Source organism: Rhincodon typus, chromosome 30 (assembly GCF_021869965.1).
Source record: "Rhincodon typus isolate 14 chromosome 30, sRhiTyp1.1, whole genome shotgun sequence".
In the NCBI taxonomy this organism is placed as follows: Eukaryota; Metazoa; Chordata; class Chondrichthyes; order Orectolobiformes; family Rhincodontidae; genus Rhincodon; species Rhincodon typus.
The window spans coordinates 25,875,966-25,897,045 of NC_063361.1; the positions used below are offsets into that span (position 1 = coordinate 25,875,966).

General features: G+C 41.9%; 1 protein-coding gene across 1 annotated transcript in view; it reads left to right on the forward strand.

The window, feature by feature from the left end:
- The window catches only part of LOC109912401 (potassium voltage-gated channel subfamily H member 8-like), a 79,959-nt gene extending 62,811 nt beyond the window's left edge, over nucleotides 1-17,148 (forward strand). The window contains exons 13-15 of the mRNA XM_048614415.1: nucleotides 6,578-6,939; nucleotides 16,134-16,240; nucleotides 17,114-17,148. Coding sequence (XP_048470372.1) covers nucleotides 6,578-6,939; nucleotides 16,134-16,240; nucleotides 17,114-17,148 — 504 coding nt within the window. The remainder of the gene's footprint in view (nucleotides 1-6,577; nucleotides 6,940-16,133; nucleotides 16,241-17,113) is intronic.
- Nucleotides 17,149-21,080: the final 3,932 nt, after the last annotated feature.

Genomic DNA, 21,080 nt, shown 5'->3' on the forward strand with positions numbered 1-21,080 from the left:
CTCTTGGGGATTAATGGACAAATCTGGGTTCCTTTGATTTATGGTTCCCCAATGGGAATCATGACACTGAAATACCATTGATTATGGTGGATAGTCTGGGATCTCAGACCTCAGAAGAATGAACACGTTTCTTGAGTGGGTTTGTAACATCTCAACTTCACCTTCTGTCTGGAAATTCATAAATGTTTCATTTTTTTATGAAACCGCTGCACTTGAAAAGGAACATTATTCTATGTGCAAAAGGAAAAACAAATTAACAATTTGACCCTTTGTATTCTATCATGGTTGCATTCCTCTGTTACCTTCTCATAGGGTCATAGAGTCACACAGCGCAGAAGCAGACTCTTCGATCCAATTCATCCATGCCAACCAAGTTTCCTAAGCTAAACTAGTCCCAATTGCCTGCGTTTGGCCCATATACCTCCAAACCTTTTCCTATTCATGTACCTGTCCAAATGTCTTTTAAATGTTGTAATTGTACCTGCATCTACCACTTCGTCTGCCAATTCATTCCATATATGAACCAACTTCTGTGTGAAAAAGTTGCCCTTTCGGCCCTTTTTAAATCTTCCTCCTCTCACATTAAAAATATGCCCCTTAGTTTTGAACTCCACCACCCTAGAGAAAAGACCTTTGCTATTCACCTTATCTATACCCCTTATGATTTTATAAACCTCTATAAGGTCACCCCTCAACCTCATACGTTCCAGTGAAAAAAGTCCCATCCTATCCAGCCTCTCCTTATACCTCAAACCCTCCGGTCCCTTCAACATCCTCGTAAATTTTTCCTGAACCCTCTCCGAAGCAGGACAACAAGAACTGTACACAGTACTTCAAAAGTTGCCTCACTAATGTCCTGGACAACCTCAATTAGACATCACAACTCCAATACTCAATGGTCTGAGCAATGAAGGCAAGCATGCTAAATGCCTTCTTAATCACCCTGTCTACCCGTGACGCAACTTTCAAAGAACTATGTATCTGAACCTAGGTCTTTCTGTTTGACAACAGTATCCAGGGTCCTACCATTAACTGTGTAAGGCCTGCCCTTGTTTGTTTTAGCAAAATGCAATACCTCACATTTATCCAAATTAAACTCTATCATTCCTCAGCTCCTTGGCCCTATTGATCAAGGTCATTTTGTAATCTTAGATAACCTTCTTCACCATTGACTATATCACCAATTTTGGTTTCATCCACAAACTTACCGACCATGCGTCCTAAATCCTCATCTAAGTCATCTATATAAATGACAAAACAACAGTGGACCCAGTACTGATCCCTGTAGAATACAGCCGGTCACAGGCCTCCAGTCTAAAAGCCAGCCCTCTACCACCACCCTTTGTCACCTACCATCAAGCCAATTTTGAATCCAGTTGGCAAGCTCTCCCTGAATCCCATGTGATTTGACTTTACTTATTAGTCTACCATGCGGAACCTTGTCAAAGCCTTTATTATATTCTATCTTCTCATCTATCTATCTTGATTGTGTCCTGAAAAACTCAATCAAGTTTGTGAGACACAATTTCCCATGCACAAAGCCCTGCTGACTATCTGTAATCAGTCCTTGCCTCTCCATATGCATGTAAATCCTTTCTTTCAGAATCACCTCCAACAATACACCCACCACTGACTCACCGTAGTTCCCTGTTTTCTCCTTACAGTCTTTCATAAATAAAGGCACAACATTAGCCGCCATTCGGTCCTCTGGCATCTCACCCATGGCTGTTGATGATACAAATATCTCTGCTAGGGGCCCCGCTATTTCTTCTCCAGCTTCCCACAATGTCCCAGAGATTTATCGACCTTTGTTTGTTTTATGACCTCCAGCATCTCCTCTGTAATATGGACTGTTTTCAAGACATCAATATTTACTTCCCTGAGTTCCCTAGCAGCCATATATTTCTCCACAGTAAATACTGATACGAAATATTAATACCTGTCCTATCTCCTGTGGTCAACACGTAGGTGACCTCATTATCTTTAAGGGGCCCGACTTATCCCGATTTGCTCTTTTGCTCTTAATCTACATGTTTCTCATATAGAATAAGTGAGGTTTATTTGTGTGTACAATGGCTGAAGATTCCCAATAATTGGCTCAGTTAACTCAATCTCATTTTTACTCCGACTGCTAAATATCCAGATCTGCAACAGTTTTGAAAGGCCAGGAAAACCCTAAATTCCATTCTTCTTCTCCACGGAGTAACCCATCTCATCTGAGAATGCTGTAGAGATGGTACAACTGGGTTCGATGTCTGAAACAGGGAGGGTGGAAATCAGCTGAAGAATAGATACTGATGGAGGCTGGGTCACGAAAGAGTAGAGGTCACACTCCTTCCATATTCTATCCAGAGGCCCACATGAAGATAGAACATAGAACATAGAACAGTACAGCACAGTACAGGCCCTTCGGCCCACGATGTTGTGCCGAACTTTTACCCTAAACCTAATGTCTACCTAACCTCCACCCCTACCTTATACTATCATCCATATGCCTATCTAATAGCCGCTTAAATGCCCCTAATGAGGCCGACTCCACTACCCGCTCCGGCAATGCATTCCACACCCCTACCACTCTCTGAGTAAAGAACCTACCTCTGACATCTCCCCTATATCTACCTCCACTCACTTTAAAACTATGCCCCCTCGTAATAGCTACCTCCACCCTAGGAAAAAATCTCTGGCTGTGCACTCTATCTATACCTCTGATCATTTTGTACACCTCTATCAAGTCACCTCTTATCCTTCGTCGTTCTAAAGAGAAAAGCTATAGCTCTCTCAACCTTTCCTCGTAAGGCCTTCCCTCCATTCCAGGCAACATCCTGGTAAATCTCCTCTGCACCTTTTCCAACACTTCCACATCTTTCCTGTAATGAGGCGAACAGAACTGGACGCAATACTCCAGATGTGGCTGAACCTAGGTTTTTTATAGCTGGAGCATAACTTCACGGCTCTTGAACGCAATTCCTCTATTAATGAAAGCTAACACACCATACGCCTTCTTAACAACTCTATCCACCTGGGTGGCAGCTTTCAGGGAACTGTGGACATGAACCCCGAGATCCCTCTGCTCCTCCATATTGCCAAGAATCTTTCCGCTAACCCTGTATTCTGCTTTCAAGTTTGTCCTTCCAAAATGAATCACATCACACTTTTCAGGGTTAAACTCCATCCGCCACTTCTCACCCCAGTTCTGCATCCTATCAATGTCCTTTTGTAACCTAGAACAACCCTCCGCACTACCCACAACTCGACCCATCTTCGTATCATCCATGAACTTATTAATCCACCCTTCCACTCTTACATCCAAATCATTTACAAAAATCACAAATAGAAGAGGACCCAGAACAGATCCTTGTAGTACACCACTCGTAACTGAGCACCATTTGGAATATTTTCTGTCAACTACCACCCTTTGTCTTCTTAAGGTCAGCCAATTCTGAATCCAATCTGCCACATTTCCCCCTATCCCATGCCTCCTTACTTTCTGCATGAGCCTACCATGGGGAACCTTATCAAACGCCTTACTTAAATCCATGTATACCACATCCATTGCTCTACCTTCATCCACGTGACCAAACAAAGAATTCAATAAGGTTTGTGAGGCATATTCTACCCCTCACAAATCCATGCTGACTATTACAAATCAAACTGTGCCTATCCAAGTGATCATAAATCCTATCTCTCAGAGCCCTTTCCAATAATTTGCCCACCACTGAAGTAGGACTAACTGGCCTGTAATTTCCGTGGTTATCCCTATTCCCTTTTTTGAACAAGGGAATGACGTTTGCCACTCTCCAGTCTTCCGGCACTATACCCGTGGACAGTGAGGACGAAAAGATCATCGCCAAAGGCCCTGCGATCTCTTCCCTCACTTCCCATAAAATCCTTGGATAAATCCCATGAGGCCCGGGGGACTTATCTATCTTCAAGTTCCTCAAAATTCCGAGTACATCTTCCTTACTAACATCGACCTCCTCTAGCCTACCAGCTTGTTTCACACTGTCCGCCTCTACAATTAGGTCCCTCTCAGTTGTGAATACCGAAGAAAGGTATTCATTAAGGACCGCTCCTATCTCTTTAGGCTCCGTGCACAAATTCCCTTTAAAATCCTTGATTGGCCCTACCCTTTCTCTGGTCATTCTCTTATTTCTCACGTACATGTAAAAAGCCTTGGAGTTTTCCTTGATCCTATCTGCCAAGGTTTTCTCATGCCCCCTAATAGCTCTCCTAAGCCCTTTCTTCAGCTCCTTCCTGGCTAACTTGTATCCGTCTAGAGCCTTTTCCGATCCTTGTTTCCTAAACCTTATAAAGGCATCCTCCTTCCTCTTAACTAGTCGTTCGACCTCTCTCGAGAACCAAGGCTCCCTCACTCAACCACATCTTCCCTGCCTGCTAGGGACAAACATATTGATCACACGCAGTATGCATTCCTCAAAAAATCTCCACATTTCAATAGTGCTCTTCCCTGACAGCATCAGTTCCCATTTTATGTTACACAGTTCTTGCCTAACAGAATTATAATTACCCTTCCCCCAATTATAAACCTTACCCTGCTGTATGTACCTATCCTTTTCCATGACTATTGTAAAAGTAGCAGAGTTATGATCGCTACCGCCAAAATGCTCTCCTACCAACAGGTCTAACACTTGGCCCAATTCATTGCCAAGCACTAAATCCAAAGTGGCCTCTCCTCGTGTTGGTCTACCTACATACTGTGTCAGGAATCCTTCCTGAACGCACTGGATAAAATCCACTCTATCTAAACTATTACAACTGAAAAGTTTCTAATCAATATTTGGAAAGTTGAAGTCACGCATGACTACAACCCTGTGACTTCTGCACCTTTCTAGTACCTGCCTCCCAATCCGCTCCACCACTTCTCTGCAACTATTAGGGGGTCTGTAAAAAATACCCCAACAAAGTGACTGCTCCTTCCTTGTTCCTGACCTCAACCCAAACTGACTCTGTAGACGTATCATTCTCGAACTGCCTTTCAGTAGCTGCTATGCTAGCCCTGAATAGCAATGCCACTCCCCCGCCTCTTTTACCATCCTCCCTATTTCTTTTAAAGCATCTAAATCCCGGAACTTCCAACAACCATTCCTGTCCCTGAGTTACCCAAGTTTCTGTAATGGCCACATCGTAGTTCCAAGTACTGACCCATGCTCTAAGTTCATCTGCCTTATTTCTGATACTTCTAGCATTGAAGTACACACACTTCAAACCATCCCTGTGTCCACAATTATGCTCCATCAACCGCATTTCTTTATAAACAACCTCACTCCCTGTTGTGTCTGTTGAAAGTCTGAATATCTCATCCTCTGAATTACAAATCCGGTTCCCCACCCCCTGCCAATCTAGTTTAAACCATCCCGTATAGCTTGAGCAAATCTCCCTCCCAGGATATTTGTGCCCTTCCGGTTCAGGTGCAACCCGCCCTTACTGTATAGGTCCCACCTTCCCCAGAATGTGTTCCAATTATCCACACAATGGAAGCCCTCCCTCCTACACCAGCCCTGTAGCCACGTGTTTAGCTGCACTCTGTCCCTATTTCTTACCTTGTTATCACGTGGCACTGGTAGTAATCCAGAGATAACTACTCTGTTTGTCCTGGACTTCAGCTTCCAACCTAACTCCCTGTATTCGTTTTTCACATTCTCAGTCCTTTTTCTACCTGTGTCATTGGTACTGATGTGTACCATGACTGCTGGTTGCTCACCCTCCCCCTTAAGGATCTTGAAGACACAATCCAAGATGTCACAGACCTGGCACTCGAGAGGCAACATACTATCCATTCGTCTCGTTCGTGTCCACAGACCCGCCTCTTACTATTGAATCCCCCACTACAATTTCTCTCCTATTCTCGCCCCTTCCCTTCTGTGCCACAGGGCCAGGCTCAGTGCCAGAGACCTGTCTTCTGTGGCCTTTCCCTGGTATGTTCGCCCCCTCCCCAACAGTATCCAAAATGGTATATTTATTATTGAGGGGAATGGCCACAGGGGATCCCTGCACTGTCTGCCCATTCCCTTTCCCCCTCCTGACAGTCACCCAGCTACCTTTTTCCTGTACCTTGGGTGTGACCACCTCCTTATAACTCCTCTCTATCACCCCCTCAGCCTCCCGAATGATCTGGAGTTCATCCAGCTCCAGCTCCGGTTCCCTAATGAGATACGAGAGGGTAACCACCATTTGAAGAACTATATCCTCAGCATCAATTAGAAACTCTAAAGCAAAGTAGGCAAGTAGGCAATAATAACTTACTGCAAAATCTTTAACAAATAATCTTTCCTCCTCTACAGGACCGCTCAAACCAAATGCCAGAAATGTGGTTGTGTTTCTTAACTTGAAATAAGGGAAAAAAATATATTGACTAGAATGTCACACTGGGATGGGTGGATTCCAGTTCAGCTCAATGTGAAACTCAGCTTTGCAGAAAATTAGATAACGTACAAATCTCCAATAGTAGGAGAATTGATTGGCCAATTTCTTTAAAAATGAAAAGATGAGTCTCTGTAGCCTTCACTTGGAAAGAAATGCATAGTCTGATGAAACCATTGTATTTTTTTTGTTTTAGAACCGTTTAGAGAATAGTGACAATTCTAATAAGAAGCTTCCCTCCATTTTGGAAACTGAGGATGAACCAAGTGAATATTCTCACCTCTCACCAGCAACTAGGACCAGAAGGAAACTCACCTTGCCGGGTTTGAACAGCCCAATCCGGCGAGGGTCGCTCGGGAGCTTGCTCGGAGATGACCTTAAGCATTACTCAACGATAAGACTTGGCAGTCGTTCACCGGCCAAGTGCAGGAGGGGTGGAAGCCCCCAGTATAAGAAGGAAGACGTCACATCTAATAGTGGAAATGGTAATGCACGAAAACCAGCAAAACTACTTCTACCATCTCTAAACTGCTGTGGACCTCCTGACTTAAGCCCTAGGTATGTTTCAAACCAAATATGATGATAATGTGATTACTCAATATATGTTATACAGGTTGAGAACTTACTACATCACTGTACTTCAATCAGTCATAACACAGCATCATATGTTTAATAGTAAATTTGGGAGTTAATCAGCTGAATAATAATATGAACATTATGGTTGTTTTATTTCTGCACTTATAGAAAATTCTGCGGATAAATTTATAGACTAAATGCCAGAATGAGTCTAAAATGATTTCCTAGGATTTACAACATTGTTGAATAATGGAAACAAATCCTAAAACTAATTGGTCAGTTCTGTTCCTGGCTGTCTTGTGTGGATGCGTTTTCCACATACTAAGGAAGTCAGGGAAGTTTAAGAATAAATGTAGACATTTGGGGGTGACATTTGTTGTTTTAAGAAAAAAGACAATGATCTCTATAATTCAGAACCACAAACAGCATTGTGACAAAACCCAGTTTCAAAATGTACAGTTTTGACAAAATTTCATTTATGAGTCACTAATCAAAAGAAAAAATAAATACACCCTCGGGTGACTGTCTGTGTGGAGTTTGCACATTCTCCCTGTGTCCATGTGGGTTTCCTCCAGGTGCTCCGGTTTCCTCCCACAGTCCAAACATGTGCAGGCTAGGTGGATTGGCCATGTTAAAATTGCCGATAGTGTTCAGGGATGTGTAGATTAGGTGGATTATGTGGGATGAGTCTGGGTGGGATGCTCTGAGGGGTGGTGTGGACATGTTGGGCCTGTTTCCACGCTGTTGGGATTCTATGAAAAGAAAACCCTTCAAAATCCTTTCTCTTCACAGGAGGAATTTCACAGTGGATTCGGTTTGTTGATTATTGTGTCCTTCAGTTGTAAGGCAGTGACCAGTGTCATTTATAAGTATCTTGTCCAAGTAAAAATGTAAATGCAGGAAAGGTTACCGGAGTTGAAGCATTAACTCTGATTTTTCTTCACAGGTGCTGCCAGACTTGCTCAGTTTTTCCAGCAGCTTCTGTTTTTGTTTCATTTTCTACACTGATATTTTGAGTATTGACTACGCTAACAAAACAATCTGAAATTCACAAGTCATCACACTGTCCTTGTCTGCATTCTACCTTCTTGCTAGAAAATGGACTTTAATTGCCTTTAGTATTGACAATGGCTCAGTGGTACTGCCTTGAGATTCACGCTGTTCCATAAAAATGAAAAAGGCTCTGCGTCAGCAATTCATTTTGATGAGAGAATAGAAACTGGTGTTGAATGGGTACTGTGCTAATAAGATTCATCTGTTTGAATATTTGGATTCAGCACATAAGTTTGGTCTTAACAGCTGGTTATTATCAGTTCAACTTGCTTGAAGGTGATGAAACAGTTACCTGACTGGGTGCAGTTTTGGTAAAGCACTCAGAAGTTATACAATGCAAAATGAGGCAACTTGGCCAATCATAGCACCAGGGACACAGGTTCGTTTCTACCCTTGGGTGACTATCTGTGTGGAGTTTGCACATTCTCCCCGTGCCTGCCTGGGTTTCCTCTGGATGCTCCAGTTTCCAAAGATGTGCAGGTTAGCGGATTGACCATGTTAAATTACCCACAGTGTCCAGGGATATGCACATTAGGAAATTCAGGGTTACAGGGCTAGGATAGCGAGGTGGGATGCTCGTTGGAGGGTATGCATGGACCTGATGGGCTGAATGGCCTGTTTCCACACTGTAGGGATTCTATGATATTATGATCCTAACCCTATCTGCACTAACTCTCCAAATTAACAACTCACTCAACACCATTCCCCTGTCTTCATACAATGATGCACATTATTCCTTTTCAAATAGCTGTCTAATTCTCTACTGAAAGCATTGAATGTACCTGCCTGCATCATACTGTCAAGGAGTGCATTTCAGACCCTATCCACTCATTGGTTGGAAACGTATTTCCTCATATCACTTTTGCTTCTTTTGCTAAGTTAAATGTGTGCCCTCCCTTTTGCAATGCTTTCACAAGTGTGAGCATTTTTCCCTATTTACTCAGTCCAAATGGGCATGATTTTCAGAGGATCTTTTTCATATTCATCCACAGGATATGGGTATTGCTGGCTAAGCCAACATTTATTGCTTGTCTCTAATTGCAACAAGTTGCCTTCTTAAATACAACTGAGTAACTTCCTCGGCTATTCTCATCTGTAGATCATTAATCCAGGTCTTCATTTTACTAGTCCAGTGTTGTCAGTAAATCACTACAAGCAACCTTTAATTTGGGCACTCATTAAGAAATCTCACAGACAATCAAATACTGAAACAATGATTTCAACTTTATTGCATGTAGCAACCAAAATAAGATCCCCAAAGAAAGCAGCTCAACTTGGCTATTACCTTATTAATGGTGGCATTTAGTTGCTATTGTAACTAATAGTGTCTGTCTCTGATTTCCCGGGTTTGATCCTTGTGCAGTGTTGTTCTTTGAAATTCTGCTGAAGAAGATTTCTGGTGTTGGATTCTTATACAGTTTCTCATCCTTCAGGTCTATGGTGTGACATTATTGATGAATCTTTAGATTCTTTCGTTCAAAATGAAGGGTAAATGAAGTAGAATGAAGGGTATGCAGGTTAGTTGATCTTAGAGTAGGATAATAGGTTGGCACAACATCGTGGGCCGAAGGGCCTGTACTGTGCTGTACTGTTCTATGTTCTATGTAAAATATTGACTACTCATTGAAACCATCAAGTCTGCAACTTGCCTTCTTATCAGAAGTAGCTTCCTTGTTCCTTGTTACATTTGGCATTAATTGTCTTTTCAAAGAGACAGTTTTCCTGTGATTAACTCTTTAAATTCTTCTGCAGGGCAATCATTTATTCCTGCAGCAGAAAGCAGCCAGTTATCAAGCAGATGTCAAACAAGTTTTGTTTATGTAGCTTTGGTGCCTTCTTTTCCCAGACTTGGCTCTTTGCTTTCAATTGCTGTATAAATGTGTCCTTGTCCGTTAATAGTTTATTCCAGACAGAGTTATTGCTGCTTCTTTCAATCTGTGAACAGTTATTAAAGTTCTGAAGTTTACACTATCACATCAGTAACACAAATACCAAGATACAGGGCCTAACTTTATGTAGGTTTCACTCACCCATTCCTACTGAAGGTGTGGACTGTGCTGACTTGCACACTGTTGTATTTAAGGATAACTCAAGGACTGACTGAGAGGGTGAACAGATTCTCAGCCGCCTGTTTCAGCACCGGGCAGCTCAACTGCTTGGAGGCAGGTACCCATCGCAGGTGAGGGTGCCAGGTTGCAGGCAGGACTGCAGGCTCTCTCTTCCTCCCTGGTTGGTAATGCAGTAAAAAGCTGCCTTGTACAGAGGCTTCCACCTCTCCCCAAAAGGTGACGCGGCTGCTTTTTTCAAATAAAATTCATTCATGGAATGTGGATGTCACTTGCTAGGTCAGCATTTATTGCCAGTGGTGAATTATCTGGAGGGCAGTTAAGAGTCAACCACATCACTGTGGGTCTGGAGTCACAAATAGGCCAGACCAGGTAAGAATGGCAGATATCCTTCCCTGAAGAACATTAGTGAGCCAAATTTGATTTTGATTATGACAATCAACAGTGGTTCATTGTAATGTAACTCACCATTAGGCCAGCTTTTTATTCTAGATTTTTTTATCTAGTTTGTTATCTGCCTTGTTGAAGTTTGAACCCATGTGCTCAGAAAGTTAGCCTGGCGTTCTGGAATACTTGTCCAGTGACATTACCATGACACCACCATCTTACCTGTTCTTGAAATTAGTTTTAGCATGTAGCTGTGAGGGCACTTTCATGTTGAAGTCATTTCCCAATGATCTACCTTGAGGTGCATTCAAGTGCTCGCCTGAAGCTGGAAAGCTTTTGATTGGCCATCCAGCTTTGCGAGCTCACCCGCCACATTCATTGGAGAGGGAACTAATCACCGTCCTAATTGAGAGAGAGTCCCAATCCAAATCCAAGGTCCCAGATGAGTACAGGTATTTCTCCTATAACATGATGGTTGCGTTCTCGTGTGACCTTGCGCTTTAGAAAATCGCATTATAGGGAAATTGCTTTAGAAAATCACTATACCTGTACAGTAGAAAGTTTGTGCAAACAGCGTCCACTTTCATCAATCATGTCACAGCCAATTCGCGTTAACAAAACACGCATTATAGCAGAAATACCTGTATTTCCCTGCAGGCAGGTTTGGGAACCAGAAACACTCCTGGCCCCAGGGAATTTGCTGTGGGGTGAAGCATGGGGCATGTGGACCTGCATGGCAGGATTCCACAGCTCAGAACAGTAATGTTATTGGACACTTCAGTAAAAGGAAAATCATAACTGATTTGGGGGTAGAGGAAGGATGCTATCTCACTGCTCCCTCAGACTGAAACTCCCATGCCTCTGAATCATGCCTTCAGAAATAGAGGAGGGATTGTCTACGTTCTTGGTTGACATTTTACTGTAAAAGCAAGGCAGGGATTCTAAGAGACTTTACTCCTGCACTATTTTGATACCACTTCAGACTGACCAAGCTTTTTAAATCATTTTTTAATCAATCTTGTTCAGATATGTTATGACACATCTGGGAAGGACGGGAGTTGAACCAAGAACGTCTGGCTCTGAGATTAAGGACACTACCAACCATGCCAGAACACCCTGACCAACCTTTTTAAAGCTGAATTCGTGTTGATAATTTTGCTACCTGAGTGTTGTCTACATACATTCTTCATGAGGCAAGTTGTGCCCAATTGCCTATGTACCACAGGTATTTTGAAATAAATGTTAACAAACATTAAAAATTGGAACAATTTTTTTTTTAAATTGCAGATGCTGGAGATCTGAGAGACTCAAAATGTTGGAGAAACTCAGCAGGTCTGGCAGCACCTGTGGAGAGAGAAGCAGTTTGAATCCTGTGGCTCTTTACCAGATTGAAAAATTGTTGCTCAGTTAAGAAAAATAGGTTAAAACCAGAAAGAGCTGTGGATGCTGTAAATCAGAAACAAAAACAGAAGTTTCTGGAAAAGCTCAGCAAGTCTGGCAGCATCTGTGAAGAAAAAATCAGAATTAACATTTCGGGTCCGGTGACCCTTCCTTCCTGGAGAAGAATGATCAATGGTTTTACTATTCTATCAATTTCTCCATTCGATATGCCTCACTGTTGTGAGTTATTTTCTGTATGGTAAGAAAAATGTAGCATGAACAAGGACTGTGCGTCTAAAGCATTTTCGGGATTGTACAAACTTCACTAACTGATGCTCAACCAAAGGGGGAATTGCTCATTAATATACCTATTTTGACACACCACTGAAAAATAAGCACAGCTTGATTTTATTTAATTGGTATTGTGATCTGTGTCACTTTAACTGATCATATATCAATGCTGTCAGGTCTAAAAATAACAAATCATGAACTTGCACTTTGAGCTACTATCTAACATAGGAACTGTATATACTTGCAACGCCTCATACTGAAGAAAGAGTTGAAGTGCAACAGAATTTTTGTAAATACGAATGGGATGGAAAGAGACTTTGATGAGATACATTATAAAGGCCTTTGACATTTTTCTTTGCTAATCCTGAATATAGCATGGAATGTGGGTTAGAAAACTGCATGAGTCATTGTCAAGGAAGGGTGGAAAATTAAAATAAGCAAGCTGCTAATTATATTTAATTATCTGGTGCTGAAGTTGCAAGGAAAACTTAGGTGACATTATAGACAAAAGAATGCTAAAGTGCAATTACTGATGTATAGGTGTGAACTTAGGAGTGTTTTTGCTTCGTTGTCTTTCTAGAACTCTTCTGAGTGCCTTCATGCTACACAGTAGGGTTTGATCTGGCTGTAAAATGAAGTGGAGTGAAAATCTATTGTCAGAGTTTGGAATGATTTAACTGCTAGCCATTTACAACCAGTGATGTGCACACCCAGCCAGGGCGAATGTGTTTCTACCCAGTGGCTGATGGAGAATGGTATAATTGAGAGAGAATAATGCCAATTGAAAGTTGAAATGGAAAAGAGCTAAAGCAACTGTGCATATAAATTGAGGAAGGGAAGGAGGTGTGGTTAAGAAAAGAGTGGATTTGGTGTGCAGAGTCAATAAATGTGAAGCCAGAAAAGCACAGCAGGTCAGACAGCATCCGAGGAGCAGGGAAGTCAATGTTTCAGGCTGAAACCCTTCATCAGGACTTCCTTGAATGCTGTCTGACCTGCTGTGCTTTTCCAGATCCATATTTATTGACTCTAGCTTCCGGCATCTGCATTCCTACTGTCTCCATGGGGTTGGAATGTAAATGGGAGAGAGGAGGACAGAATAGGAATGCATTATAGTGGGAGAACCACTGAACAGTAGTATAAATGGTAGTTAATAGTGCCCAAAACTGAAACAAAATTGGAACTTGGATGTTAAAAAAGCCTTTAAATTAGTTATTAATCTTTTATTTAAATTGAACACAACTATAATATCAGGGTCAAGCTAAATCAGTCCACCTTCTGAAATATTGATTTCCCAGTTCACCTTTTGAATTTTGATATGATTTGATTTGATTTGATTATCATGTGTACTCAAGGACAAAAGTAAAGGAATACAGTGAAAAGTGTATAATGTCGCCAACACAAGGCACCATCTTAGGTACAAGTACCTAGGTACAGAATCATAAGAACAAGGTGGAAAGAAAAAACAAAGTTAAAAGTTAAACATTGCAATAATTGTAGTATAGCGTAAAGCATACGAAATGAGGCTAAAGGTTACACATTGCAGACCTTCTTAGGTTTAAGTAGAAAATAAAGAAATAAAGATGCAAGTTCAAATATTTTTGGCTTAGCAAAACAATATCCTCTACATCTGGACCATTGCAAGAGATGTGAGCTATACGGCACTTGGATACCAACCTCTGAAGCCAAACTCAATCTTTTTAATACACTAATCTCATTTGAGCTTCCGCTAAATGAGCTTTGTTGCTGCAAGAGGGTTTATTTACATTTGGGGGCAGTATAACATCCCGTGTATGGAACAACCAGATAATTTCAGTGAGCCCAGACTCCCCAGCAGCAAAACTACAGTCAAGGGCAGCATTAGTTAGAGATAAGAGTAAAAGCTGGCCTCCATGCTGGAGATTAGCTCTTTCTGAATAAGACCATAAGGCTATAAGAAATAGGATTGGGAGTAGGCCTTTTGGCCTTTGAGCCTATGTCACCATTTAATAGGATCATGGGCTGATCCAACATTCCTCACGTCCACTTTCTTGCCCTTTCCCCATAACCCTTGATTCCCCTATTGATCAAGGATCTATCTATTTTAGCCTTAAATATGATAGAAAACCATTTACACATTTTTTCTGAATCTGTATACACGTATTTATAGAAAGCACTGATTTATTTTCTCGCAGTGTTAGTGTACATGGTAACGTTTGTTTTCCTTGAATTAGTTCAGGACCAAAATCCTGATCAGGACAAACCTAATTTAATAACATCAACAAAAGATGGCATTGAACTTCACAAATTAGTTACAACTGAAATCATTTAGTGAATAACATTGTCAACTGAGAGATTTTAGAAGGGCACAGGGAAAGAGCAGGTCTGGATAGATAGCATTGGATGACTGGTAAATCTCCGTGCTCTTTGAGATGCTGTGGATCATGGAAACCAGGTAACACTAAAGAGGAGAAAAGGGATACGTGCTGAATCTTCCGTGGTGAGGGGAAGATGTTATGGAAACAATGGAGAGCCTGTGGCAGTGATTCAGGAAAAGAGATGTTGGTGAAAATAGAGGTCAGGAGCTGAGATGCAGGTGTCGCCATATATAGCTGGCAGAGCCACTGCAGGAATATGGGTGTCATTCCCACTCCCACTGCAGAGTGCAGCTTCTGCATAGCCAGCTCCAAGTTACTGTCCATACAGGAGTTGTGTACTCAGGGTATCCAGTGCTCAATGATTGTGCAATCACTGAGTTTATCCTCATTACAGAGTTTCTCTCCCTCTGCAGAATTGACAATGAGAGAAAATTGGGACTATGAGAAATACATCAGCATTTGCAATAAAGCAATTTTTATTGAAATCTCAGAGCTTTATTATTTACTGACAGGTTCACTGCAAAAGCTTTAGTGATTCTCAAGTTCTCCTTGTGCTGTTCTGACATTGCCTCCCTCCCTGTTGTTGTTGCTGCTGATGATGATCCCGTCACTCCAGTTTTATAATTTCCTCTGCTTCTTAAATGTAATCCTTAGCTCAAAGGACAGCACCTTCTCTTTAGGGTTGGATGGTTTTCATTCAAGCCCAAGTCAAGAGGCTTGAACATGTGAGACAGGCTAGTGCTGCAGTGTTGCAGGTGCTGTCTTTAAAATAAAACGTTAAACAGAGGCCCCACCAGCTTTCAGAAGTGGGATCAAATTTAGCCATCTGCCAACATGACTAAAATATGACTATTTGTTTCATGGCGTTTGAGGGAACTTGCTGTGCACTAGTTAGCTGTCGTTTGTCATGTTTTAACAGATGTTTGTTGGCTGCATAGCCATTAGAGCATCCTGGCGTCATGGAAAGCATTATAAAAATACCCCTCATTTTCTTTCTCTTGTTCTCTTCCTCACATTCTGTTCTGAAATCGTAAAATGATTACAGTCCAGGAGGCCACTCAGTTCTTGAAGGGAAATTCACCCGAGATCCACCTTGCAGCATCTTTTGCCTGTAGCCCTGCAAATGCTTTCAGTTCAGATATATAGCCAATCCTCTTTTGAAAGCTTTGATTGAATCAGCTTCCAGCACACTCTCGAGCAGTGAATGCAAAATCTTACCCACTCGCTGTGCAAGAATGAAATCCTCATGCTGTCATTATTTTTTTTGCCTTTCACATTAAGTCAATGTCCTTTAGTACTCAACCCTTCCACCAGTGTAAGGCAATGTAAATTACAAATTATTTTTCCATCTAGTCAACACACTTTAGGAAAAGTGTTTCAGTCTACTTTTTGTATTTGAAATTATGAGAAATTGAGTGCAGAGCATTGCAGACCTGTGGTTGTGAAGTGACAGGGTGTGTGACAGCTTAGCAGGGGCTGTAGTATCAAATGGATCTCTTAAGGTGAGCCTGTTACTTACTGTGTGTTGAGGTGTCAGTCAGTAAGATTCACTCGTCAGCTCCTGACACACTGTGTGAAACATGAGGTTGATAGTCAGCACATGAGCAAACTGTTCACATTTAGTCTGTCACGTTTTATTTTGCAGAATTGTTGATGGGATTGAAGACGATGGCAAGACATACGAAACGCCAACATTTCACTTTAACGTAGATCAGAATTTTCAGAAGTCAACCAAATTTTCTCCAAAGAAAGGTAATTGGCTGTCTATACTTCAACACTGGGAAGGTTGATCCAAACCAGGAAAGTTTGCAGAGTTGAGTTCATTCAAAAGATGGATCAAAAGAACATGTACAAACAACTGGATGATATTATATTGAATTGATATGCTTACTGGTACCCTCTACTGCAAGAATTTGCTGGGATCATTGCATTGCCTGGGTTCAAGTGCCATTAAGGCCCTCCTGCAGTGGCCTGAGGGCTCTGTTAGCTCACTTAGCTTGAGTGTGATGTAGAATGATACTGATGGGCTGAGTTCAATCCCGATACTGAATATGAAAGTTCATGGACACTGCTCTCCTTGCCTTGACCCACGCTTGATGTAAAGTGGTGCCACCCAAGCAGGATAAGCTGTCCCTTTCTAATAGAGGGTGATGCGCACTACTGCTGGTGGACCATGGATAACTCTTCACCCACCTTCGATTCCCACACACTCTGCAGTGAATCACCTTAACCTTCTATTCTGTGGTTCTGAATCCTGGCATCCACCCAGTATGGGGTTGGTCACATTTGGCCAAGTTCCCAAAACTAGCCTCATCTCTTTTGCACCTCAGGCAAAAGTACTGTTTTGAAAATCCCCATTCACTTTTTTCTTGAGGGGACACCCTGCCCTGAATCCAACAAGCAGAACCCACCTCACAGCACAGGGAGTGCCTGCCTCCAATTCTGCGCACCAAAAACATTTGCATAGTGAAGCTAATGTAGTTCTGGTCCTCGCAAGCTGCCAATTCCTTGAAAGAAACCCTTTGCAGTCATGGCTCTGCTGTTTTTCGGGATGAAGTGAGTATTTTAAAAATGTCCTGTTGAGAAACTGTCAGAAATCCAACGTTTTTTTTCCCACTTGTGCAGCTGCAAGCAGTATGGGTGTTATGGTTTCTGTGTAACACCACTGAAGAAAGTGGGAAGATTTACATTCAGTTGCTGTGATGCATGGTTACATTTGCATTGGCTAGCATCTCAGAAACCAGAATACTCCACCAAGTGATGTTTCTGATCCCATCCCCTCCTGTCAACACCAAATACTCCTTTCAGTGACTTCAAGACTTTCCAATACAAATCAGCAGATGAAAGATGTTGTATGACCCTGGGACAGGATTGATGGTTTAAGGCACTGCTGTTTCCTAATGAAGCGATGAATTCCTGTGTCCAGCTTTATGTTTCCCTGTGCTTTGGAATAAAGCAGCTTAATTTCATGGAATCACAGAGTTGTTATAGAATGCATCTGCGATAACTTCCTTGAACAATATGTAATGAAACCTACGAGGGAGCAAGCTATGCTAGATCTAGTCCTGTGTAATGAGACAGGAATAATTAATGATCTCACAGTTAGGGATCCTCTCGGAAGGAGCGATCACAGTATGATCGAATTTAAAATACAGATGGAGCGTGAGACCCACTACCAATGTCCGTGCTTAAACAAAGGAGACTACGATGGGATGAGGGAGGAGTTAGCTAAGGTAGAATGGGAGCAAACACTTTATGGTGGGTCAATTGAGGAACAGTGGAGGACTTTCAAAACGATTTTTCACAGTGCTCAGCAGAAGTATATTCCAGTGATAAGGAAGAACTGTAGGAAAAGAGATTGTCAGCCATGGATGTCTAAGGAAATAAAGGAAAGTATCAGATTGAAAAAAAACACATACAAAAAAGCAGAGAGTAGTGGGAAACTAGTAGACTGGGAAATCTTTAAAGGCCAACAGAAAGCCACAAAAAAAAGTTATAAAGAAAAGTAAGGTAGATTATGAGAGTAAACTAGCTCAGAATATAAAAACAGGCAGCAAAAGTTTCTATAAATATGTAAATCGTAAAAGAGTGGCGAAGGTAAACATTGGTCCTTTAAAGGATGAGAAGGCCAATTTAATAACTGGGAATGAGGAAATAGCCGAGGCATTAAACAGTTATTTTGTGTCGGTCTTCATAGTGGAAGACACAAATAACGTGCCGAAAACCAATGGCAAGAAGGTTATAGCAGGCGAGGACCTAGAAACTATCCTTATCACTAAGGAGGCAATGCTGGGCAAGCTAATGCGGCTAAAGGTAGACAAGTCTCCTGGCCCTGATGAAATGCATCCCAAAGTACTAAAAGAGGTGATAGGGGAAATAGCAAATGCACTAGTAATTATTTACCAAAATTTTCACTGGACTCTGGGGTGGTTCCTGCAGATTGGAAAACAGCCAATGTGACGCCACTGTTTAAAAAAGGAAGTAGACAAAAAGCAGGAAACTGTAGGCCAGTTAGCTTAACTTCGGTAGTGGGGAAAATGCTTGAATCTATCATTAAGGAAGAAATAGCAAGACATCTGGATATAAACTGTCCTATTAGGAACACCCAGCATGGGTTCATGAAGGGTAGGTCATGTTAAACTAATTTGGTGGAATTCTTTGAGGACATTACTTGCATGGTGGACAATGGGGAACCTGTGGATGTGGTGTATCTGGATTTCCAGAAGGCATTTGACAATGTGCCACACCAAAGGCTGCTACATAAGATAAAGTTGCACGGTATTACAGGTAATGTATTGGCATGGATAGAGGATTGGTTGACCAGTAGAAAGCAAAGAGTAGGGGTAAATGGGTGTTTTCCTGGTTGGCGGTCAGTGGCTAGTGGTGTGCCTCAGGGATCAGTGTTGGGATCATGATTGTTTACAACTTACATAGATGATTTGGAGTTGGGGACTAAGTGTGGTGTGTCAAAATTTGCAGATGACACTAAGATGAGTGGTAGAGCAAAGTGTGCAGAAGACACATAGTCTGCAGAGAGATACAGATAGTCAAAGTGAGTGGGCAAAGGTCTGGCAGATGGAGTACAATGTTGATAAGTGTGAGGTCATCCATTTTGGTAGGAATAACAGCAAAATGGACTATGTTTAAATGGTAAAAAATTGCAGCACGCTGCTGTGCAAAGGGACTTGGGTGTTCTTGTGCATGAATCGCTGAAGGTGGGATTGTAGGTGCAGCAGGTGATTAAAAAGGCAAATGGAATTTTGTCTGCCATTGCTCGAGGGATGGAGTTTAAAAACAGGGAGGCTATGCTGCAGCTGTATAGGGTCTTGGTGAGGCCACACCTGGAGTACTGTGTGCAGTTTTGAGTCTCCTTACTTGAGAAAGGATATATTAGCACTGGAGGGGATGCAGAGGAGATTCACTCGGTTGATTCCAGAGTTGAGAGGGTTGGATTATGAGGAGAGACTGAGTAGGCTGGGATTATACTCATTGGAATTCAGAAGAATGAGGGGAGATCTTATAGAAACATATAAGATTATGAAGGAAATAGATAAGGTGGAGGCAGGGAGGTTGTTTCCACTAGCAGGTGAAACGAGGACTGGGGGGGCATAGCCTCAAAATAAAGGGAAGCAGATGTAGGACTGAGGTCAGGAGGAACTTCTTCACCCAAAGGGTTGTGATTCTGTGGAATTCCCTGTCCAGTGAAGCGGTTGAAGCTACCTCACTGAATGTTTTTAAGGCAAGGTTAGATAAATTTTTGAACAGTAAAGGAATTAAGGGTTATGGTGAGTGGGTGGGTAGGTGGAGCTGAGTCTCAAAAAGATCAGCCATGATCTTATTGAATGGCGGGGCAGGCTCGAGGGGCCAGATGGCCTACTCCTGCTCCTAGTTCTTATGTTCTTATGTTAGGATGCAGAAAGAGGTCATTCAGCCCATCATGTCTGCACCAGCTCTTCAAATGAGCATCACCACCTCCTGATACTCTGCTGCTTTCCCCCATAACTTTGCACATTATTTCTATCCAAATAATCATCCAATACTCTCTTGAGGATATTTATTTAAAATGACTTATCTGTTCTGACATGCCTTCAGAGAAGTTGAAACCAGTACATGTAAGCAGAAATCACTCTTATCCAATTCATGACACAAGGATGGAAGGCGTGAGGAAGAGGAGGATTGGGGGGGTACAGAAATGATTGTTATACCACTGCCATAATGTCAGTGTATTCCCAACCCATCGTGGAGCAATGCTTTGATCATGTATTGAGAATGATATTCATTACTGAACTTCGGAAATGTGTGGTTCCCTTTTGTAAGGAAAGATATAATGATATTGGAGGCAATCCAGAGAAGGTTCACTAAGTTGATTCCACATATGGAGGAATTGTCTTATGAGGAGAGGTCGAATAGGATAGGCCTGTATTCACTTGAGTTTAAAGGATGAGAGGCAACCTTATTGAAGCATGTAAGATTCTTAAGGAACTTGACAGAGTAGATGTGGAAAGATTGTATCCCCTTGTGCAAGAGGCTAGGACTAGAAGACAAAATCTCAGAGTAAGGGCTCATCCACTTAAGACAGAGGTGAGAAATTTCTTCTCTCAGAGGGTAGTGAATCTGTGGAATTCCCTGCTGCAGAGGGCTGTTGAGTCTGGGTTGTTAAGTATATTCAACATATTTAATCAATAAGGGAATCAAGGGTAGTGGGGAAAAAATAGGTAAGTGGGGTTGAGGATCGTGAGATCAGCTATGATGTCATTAAATAATGGAGCAGACTCAATGGGCTGAATGGCCTACTTCTACTCCTACACGTTATGGTCTCATACAACAATCCTATTCACTAATTGGCATTTTCCATTTACTGGCTTAACCCTGTCCCAGTGAATGCCAATCATGGCATTTTATGATAGTATAAACGTAAAATAAAATTTAATCTCTGAAGCATATTATTGACCAGAAGCAATACTCATTTTGTCTTTGAGATAGTAGGAACTGCAGATGCTGGAGAATCTGAGATAACAAGGTGTAGAGCTGGATGAACACAGCAGGTCAAGCAGCATTAGAGGAGCAGGAAGGCTGACGTTTCGGGCCTAGA